The 8,391-nt window shown below is 43.9% G+C and overlaps 1 protein-coding gene across 1 annotated transcript; it reads left to right on the top strand.

Annotated features, from left to right (window-relative positions):
• Positions 1-1,090: 1,090 nt before the first annotated feature.
• Positions 1,091-6,170, top strand: LOC115639620. The gene is made up of 5 exons (XM_030542605.1): positions 1,091-1,316; positions 2,699-3,010; positions 5,262-5,375; positions 5,462-5,511; positions 6,018-6,170. Exons 1-5 carry the CDS (start codon positions 1,091-1,093, stop codon positions 6,063-6,065), a joined length of 750 nt encoding a protein of 249 aa, XP_030398465.1. The 3' UTR covers positions 6,066-6,170.
• The last annotated feature ends 2,221 nt before the right edge of the window (positions 6,171-8,391 follow it).

Genomic DNA, 8,391 nt, shown 5'->3' with positions numbered 1-8,391 from the left:
GTTTGAACTTGAATTTCTTCTCTAATAGATTTTAGAGGCAAAGGAACATTCTTCCCCTGATTTGCTCTGCTGGCTCTCAGAGTAAGATTTTGAACGGGGTTCTCAGTACCTCCTGGCCCTCTTTTTCTGTCATGCATGTTGCCCCACAGATCTACAAGAGGAAATAGAACATTTTCCTCTCCACGTGACAAAGTCTTTCATCAAGAGATCCATTAGCTAGCAGGCATCTGTCTGTCTCTCAGCATCACCTATTCATTACTGAAGAAAGGCACAAGATGTCCCACCAGATAGTTGGGGTGATTCTAATCTATCTGCAATGTAAGTATTTTAGCCTGATTTATTTCACACTTATTTTCTACTACATTAAAAACAATTAACTTTCTGCACTAGGATCTTCTGCAATTCCAAGAGGTGCTAACATCAGCTTGGGAGAGAGATATTCACATCGTTCAGTTCATCAACTGAAATCTTGAGAGGTGATGAAATATTCTGTTTTAAAACAACCGGAACGCCAGGCACAAAGCCCTTGAAAATAGTTTCTGGTTCTGGATAATGTCCTGGATCTACTTTTTTTCCATGCTGATGTAATACACACAGGCTGATGTAGTTTTCTGCAGAATGATCAAAAATAGAATTAGAAACATAAATGGCTAAGTTAATAAACTACTCTCCCATGTAAAATTTAGTCAAAGGAAGGATTTTTATCATTGATTTGGGTAAGCTTGTGTGGGCATTTGTAGCCTGGGGTTTGCAAGTCTGAACTCTGAGGTTGATTTTTGTTGTTACATTACATTAATTCCCACACAGGCTACATGAATCCTAACTAAACAAATGGCAAGAAATAGAGAAAAATTAAAATGAATTTTTAATAAAAAGCTGCATCTTGTTTATTCTTGGATTCTCTGCTTTACATAGTGTATTGCAAAAGCTCAACCTTTTCCAGTGCTCATATTAACACACTTCTTTCTTCCCCGGTATAGTGACTGCTTCAGGAAAAGAGATACAAATCCTGCAAAGCCCAGCACAGGTGTGGCTGAAATCTGGGGACACTGCACAGCTTCACTGTAAAACATTAGAAGAAGTGAGTGCAATGTGGTACAAGGAACAGGCTGGAAGTTTACGGTGGATTTACCGGAGTTCCGAGTTTGCATTGCCAGATGGAAAATACTCAAGTGCAGTGAACACTGCGACAAACTCTTTTTCTTTAATTATCAGTAATGTACAAAGAGAGGACTCGGGGGTTTATTACTGTGGCCTCTTTTCCTTTATCTATGTACAGCCCAACTTCGGGAATGGGACCAGACTAATTATCACAGGTGAGTTTCCAATGGCTCAGAACAATGATACCCCAATGCTAGGAGATGCTGTGAAAAAAAATCACCCTCTCTTTTGGCAAGATTGTGACCGATCCCCCCTGTTTCAGTTCTAAGCTATTGGTATTTCTGCAAAGAGGCAATATGGTCCAGGCAGTAAGCAAGGGCACTGGGTTGGAAATCAGGAGACCTGGGTTCTATCCCTTAATCACTGGGCACCGAGGCAAGGTTTTCAAAAGAAGTCAGCACCCAATAGCTCCCGCTTAGGTGACCAAAGAAATGACCAGATTTTTAAAATGCTCCAATAAAAACCTAGCTTTTGAAAATCAGGGACATTTTCAAAAATCTGACCTTTAATTTCTCTGCATCTCAGATTCCTCAATAGTATAATGAGGATAATGACTCTCCTGTGTAAAAGCACTTTCAGATCTATGGATAAAAAGCACCATATCAGTGCTATGTGCACTTCCCTGCTTTCTGGAGTAGGATGTTACATTAGTATTCTGATTTGATATTCATACTTGTGATGATTCCTACAGAAACTTCCTGAGCCTAGGACATGGGGTATGTTTCAGCTGCCCTGCAATCCTTATATGACTTTAATATTACTTAAGTTCTTTTCCAGGCATTCGCCAAGCTTTATTAAATGATTGCACCCACCTGTTCATACAGGGGGATATTCATTGTCTCAAACAGCCCAGCATGAATTGCACAGAATAATTTAATTACAACTACTACTATCTATATATTTTTGATCCACACTATGTGCAAATAGACAAAAGTGTGCACATAAAAAGGAAGGCAAGGAATTATTACAGGCACTAATAACGACTGTAACTCACAGTAATAGGATGAACATAATAGGAAAGTTTAGCCTGACTGTTATGTCTAAGAAAGAATGGTTCTTTTATCAGGATTTTCACAGCTAGATCTCAAAACACCTTGCAAAGGTGACTAAGTATCATTTAGCTAAGTTTACAGGTGGGGAAACTGAGGCATTGAGTCAGGAAGTGAACTCATCTCTAAAGTCATACAGCAAATCAGAGACGGAGCTGGGAATGGATCTCAGGCCTCCTGACTCACAGTCTGGTGTCCTTACCACCAGACTGACCAACTCTTCCTTTGAATTTTCATACTGTCGGCACTCAGTAAATAAACTACAAAGATCATATCAGCACAAACTTCCGAGCAGTGACGGATCAGTGGAGTCTCCCAAAGGGGATGTTCCAGAGTGTAAGACATTGAAAAGTGGAATGGAGAAAGCATTAGACATTTAAAACATCCTGCACTGGCTAGGGCAGGAGCAGGAGCTGGGTAGGGACTAGCTGAGCTACCGCTAACAGATCTTTCCGATCTCTATTTCTGGTGACTCAACTTTCTTTTAGATGCCTCCGAGCCGAGACTTTCCATTCTGGTGCCCTCTACCCCAGAGGATGCTGAGCTTCCCTCCGTCATTCCTCTGCTCTGCCTGCTCTCTGATTTCACTCCTCCCTGGAGTGCTGTTCTCTGGGACATTGGTGAGGAGGCGTCTGAGGGTCTGATGGATGCTGGAGCCATAGATGGGAATGGGATCTTTAGTGTTTGGAGCCTAATGACAATCCCTTCTGAGACATGGAACCAGAAGACAACCTGCAATTGTACAGCCAAGGAGAACAGCCCGGGGAGAAGCATCAGTGCTACAGTCTTCAAGGAAACAGGTCCAGTATCGTATCATCCAACCTAACCTACCTATCTGGGTATTTATGCTACATCCCTCACCGTGGGTCAGCAACATCTACTCCAGGCTGGAGGAATAGACAGAATCAGACTCGATGGCTCAGGGGAATGATAACTAATGGGCGCAGGGAGAGGTTTTGGAAACCATTGAGAGGGTGCTTGAGTTGTGGGGCAGTTACAGTCGCTTCCCACGTCACCCACCTTTCCCACCCCCAGCCCTTCTGAAAACCTTCATTTTTCGATGCTCAGTGGTGAGAAATGGGTTTCTGGTTTAGCTGTCAAGTGATTAAAAAAATCAATTGCAATTAATTGTGCATTAATTAATCATGATTAATTGTGTTGCTAAACAATAATAGAACATAATTTATTTACATATTTTTGGATGTTTTCTACATTTTCAAATATATTGATTTCAATGACAGCACAGAATGCAAAGTGTACAGTGCTCACTTCATATTTATTTTTTACTACAAACATTTGCACTGTAAAAAAACCAAAAGAAATAGTATATTTCAATTCCGCTAATACAAGTACTGTAGTGCAATCTCTTTATCATGAAAGTTGAACTTACAAATATAGAATTATGTACAAAAAATAACTGTATTCAAAACCCAAACAATGTAAAATTTTAGAGTCTACAAGCCCCTCAATCCTCTTTCTTGTTCAATCATCCAGACAAATAAGTTTGTTGACATTTACAGGAGATAATGTGGCCCTTATCAAGCAGAACCCGCATCAGCATGGACGCATGTCCTCAGGAATGGTGGTTGAAGCTTGAAGGGACATCTGAATCTTTAGTGCATCTGGGACAGAAATATCTTGCAACACCAGCTACAGCAGTGCCATGCGAATGCCTGTTCTCACTTTCAGGTGACATTGTAAACAAAAAATGGGCCAGATTATTTCCTATAAATGTAAATAAACTTGTTTGTCTTAGCAATTGGCTGAACAAGAAATAGGACTGAGTGGACTTGTAGGCTCTAAAGTTTTACATTGTTTTGTTTTTTAGTGCAGTTATTTAACAAAAAAATTCTACATTTGTAAGTTGCACTTTCACAATAAAGAGATTGCACTACAGTACTTGTATGAGATGATTTGAAAAATACTGTTTCTTTTATCATTTTTACAGTGCAAATATTTGTAATAAACATAATATAAAGTGAGCATTATACACTTTGTACTGTGTTGTAATTTAAATTAATATATCTGAAAAAAATAGAAAAATATTTAAAATATGTAATAAATTTCAATTGGTATTCTATTGTTTAACAGTGCAATTAAAACTGCGATTAATCACAATACTTTTTTTTTTTAATTGCGATGGTTTTGAGTTAATAGCATGAGCAAATTGTGATTAATCAACGGCCCTAGTTTCTGATCAAGCGGCCTGAACCTTCCGCTCCATGTGATCACAGCAAGGGTAAAGAAGGGTCACATGGAATGAGCCAAAGGGGAATAATTAGGAGCATCAGGATGGAAATCAACAAAGGGAACAGCAGGATGAATTACTACCTGACAGTGAGGTCTAACAAGTAATAGAACAGATGCCCAGAGGCAGGGCTGGAAGCCCCTGTAAACAGGACTGGGCAAAGCACTAGTGAATATAACATAGGGAACAATCCTGGAGTGGCCAGGAGGGAGCTAGAGGGCACCCAGTGTAACAGCGTCTCTTGTCGACACGGCTATGCCAGTAAAAGCCTTAGTGTGGACACAGTTAGAGCGGGATAAAGGTGCCTTACACCAGCACAGCTTGTTTCTGTTCTGAGCCAGGAGGAGTTATGCAGAAATGTTACAGTGGCAAAGCTTTTAAGTGCAGTCGAGCCCTTCACCAAGCAAACAAATTCCAGCTGGCACAGATGGGTGTGTCCAGCCTGCTGAATGGCCATTTAATTTCTTAATTGCCTCAGCATTTGCCACAAACTTATGCTGGGGTAACAAGGAACGACCTGGAATCTGACCAGGAAGCTCAAAGAGCCACCCAGTAGAGGAATTATTGAGGGAGAAAGGGAGAGAAGAGACACATAATACCCTTGGCAAATCATTTTGCACAGCCCCTTTCTCCCGTCCTTTGCACATGCCACGGCATCCACATACAGGAGGGCAGCATGCTACAGAGCACAGAGTAATGGGTGTGGAGCTTTGGGGAAAGGACCTCCCTTTGCTCATGATGTTACATGGGAGGTACAGATCAGGGGCCCTTCTGTTTTGATGGGAGTTTTCTATACTCTGCAGAGAGAAGAGACACTGGAGACTGTAGGATTGTGTTCTACGCTGGGCTGCCCTGTATTTTCACCCTTCTCCTGATCCAGCTGTTGATCTTGCTCTGGAGAAAGTGCCCCATCAGAGGTAACTCAGTCTCAACTCTGACGGCTATGAAGCAGCCACTCATCACACATCCCTATAACTGTCCTTTTGTCTGTTTCATCCACCAGGTAGAGCTGTGCAAAGAGAGAATCCAATACCTATGAGGCAGAACCCACAGGTAAACTGCTCTTTCAGCCTTTGGCACATCAGAAAGATACAGCATCTTCACAACAGGCAGCTAGAACCAGTGTCCTGGCCAATGTCCAACCCTAGTATCTACACATTGCCTCCTGAATTCTCATTTGAATTTATTCCCCTCTGCCCTCTTAGTGAAAGTGTCATGTAGGGTTATTGGAATGGAAGAACTGCTGGGTTCCACCCCAGAGGTGACTGCAGATCAGAGATGGAAAAATAGCACAGTGTATATTTCTGTAAAGGACCACCAGACCATCTAGTCTGACCTCTCATATATCACAGGCCTTTCCCCTTGTTACCCTAATATTGAGCCCAATAGGCAGTGCCCTTGCGTATTTTGACTATAAACTCTTTGGGTCAGGAACTGTCTCTTTCCATGTGTGTGGAGAGCCCAGCGCAACGGGGCCTTGGTCTCTGTTGGGGTGTCTAAGTGCTGCTCTAATACAAAGAATTAATATTAACATTGGCTCTTTCCTTTTTCTGTTTCAGACTGAATATGCGGCTCTGACGTATAATAACAGAAATGTTCCTTGGTGACTGATGTAATGTCACAAAAGTGGTTTACATTTTTTAAAAACAAGAGATGCAAAAAGAAAGAACGAAAGAGAAAGCGAGAGAACTTTGGAAAGCCTCATGTTTGTAATGTGCTATGATGTGATGTGAGTTTGTTTGAAATACAACCACTTCCATAGTCATTTCTCTTAACACATATTGTGGATAGAGATCTCCATTCTTGCAAAAAGCCATGTCATTGATGAATTGCTTGCAAGTTTGTGGGACATTAGATTTACATCTCATCTCAAACATCTCACTTCCCGCACCATAATGCCCTATCTCAGAGCTCACTCATCCCTAGGGCACCTCCTCCTGGCTACTCAAGGGACTGGCTCCTTCCAGCTCTGACACCCCTTCCATCAGCTCACTCTCACTCCAGTCCCACTCGCTCCTTTGGACTCTGCACCTTTCCTCTTCATGCCTTTGCCCTCTGGCCAGGTCACTGTGTGTTCCCCACCTCCCAGGGTATCAAAGTCCCACAGAACTAACTGTCTCAGGCAGTCCCCAAACCCATTGCACTGACTGTGCTACTTCCTCAGTGGCTGGTAGGGAAACCCAGGCCCACCCTCAACTCCTGGGTCTAGCTCATAGACCCTCAAATCAGCAGCCAAGGTCTGCAACATCCCGCCTTGCTGGGGCTTTCCTGAACGTTTTTCTCCTCTGCCTCTCATCACACCCCCGCTCTCCTGGGTAAACCCTTCATTCAGGACCTGGATCCTCAGGGTTTCTTCTCTGCCTCTGGGTTTATCCCTTTCCCTCTCTAATGCCCAGAGTGTGAGGGTATGTCTACACTGGCAAGTTTCTACACAACAAGTTATACCACTTTTATTAAAGCACTGGAATTAAACCACTGTTGCATGTCCACACTGTGCTCCTTGTGACACTGGAGCGCATCCACACTAGCAGCTCTTGCAACGGCAAAGAGAGCAGCGCATTGTGGTAGCTATCACAATGCAACTGGGCGCAGGGTGCTTTGGGAAGGGTTTGCAATGCCTCATGGGGCAGGCACAGCATCACGTGATGCAGGTTTCCCAATCCCATTGTTCCATGGGCATCCTACTACATTGCCAGCTGCTTTTCAACTGAAGGGACGGGGGGATGGGGGACAGCGTGACAGGGAATGTGTGTGTGTGTATGGGAGGGGGAGAGACAATGTGTTTTGGGGCACAGAGCATGTGTCAGTGTAACCCACACACCCTCTGGGTTTGGTGTTCTGTTCCATCTAGTGGCATGGAGAACACGTAAAGAGAGAGACAAAACGAGTCTGTTCTACAGCCTTAGCTAACAGGCAGTTGGCTTTTAACTCACATACTAAGCTCTAGAGGCCCTAGGGTCAATCCCACCCGCAGATGACCAGGGTCCCTCAGCGTCACATCAGCATGCTGTCTTGTAAGTTCAAACAGCGACAGGAAGCAACTAGTCCTGAGGCAGGGGGAGGGGAAAACCCCGACATCAGCTCTCGCCTCTCTGCCCAGCAATCTGTCTGTCTCTCTCTCATACACACGCCAGCCTCTGTGTTCAACAGCAGCAGCATTCCACATGAATGGTTTGCTCTGTGTCCCAGAGCAGATCAGCACAATATGCAAGGGCTGTCAGAAACATAGCTTCGAGAGAGAGGGGCGCATGTCTCCAGGGCAGTTTGAGTTCAAAACAATGAGCTGACTGGCCACTTGAGGGATTATGGGACACTTCCAGAGGCCAACTGATAGCTTTCTGCGCTGTAATGCGTTTACACTGCCAATACAGTACTGGAGCCTCTGTGCTTTAAGGCTTACGACTCGCTGCATCTGAGGAGTTTCTGCACTCTAAATGGCTTGGCAGTGTGTACACCTCAGGAGTTACACCGCAGAAAGCTGCTTTACTACGCAGTAACTTGCCAGCATAGACAAGGCCTGACTGCAGCCTTCCTCACTGCAGCCCCACCTGTTCCTGCTCAGCTGGGCTCCATCATCATTCACCTAATTCCCCTAAGCTGTGGCCTACCCACTTCACTAGCCTCTTGTCAGCCTCATTCCCCCCACACTAGTCTAGAAGGGGTGAACACCCCATCACGCCCCCTGTCACCAGGATGGGCAGTTGAAGCTGATTCAGAGCCACAGAACATAGTTTCACAGACTGAGCAGGTCACACTACATGCCATACTAGAGGACGTTTCCCATCCAAGTAATGACCCTCTGTAGAGGGAGCAATATAGAGGGATCCCAGTCCAAGGGCATAAATAGTTTGACCCTGTTTGACAACCTTTAGCAACATTAGGCACCTCCACCCAAGGTTGATTTGGACACAACAATCCGCCACATTTTCAGAC

This window comes from Gopherus evgoodei, chromosome 24 (genome assembly GCF_007399415.2).
Source record: "Gopherus evgoodei ecotype Sinaloan lineage chromosome 24, rGopEvg1_v1.p, whole genome shotgun sequence".
Lineage (NCBI taxonomy): Eukaryota > Metazoa > Chordata > Testudines > Testudinidae > Gopherus > Gopherus evgoodei.
The sequence above is the reverse complement of the archived record's forward strand: the minus strand, read 5'-3'. Positions and strand labels throughout refer to the sequence as shown.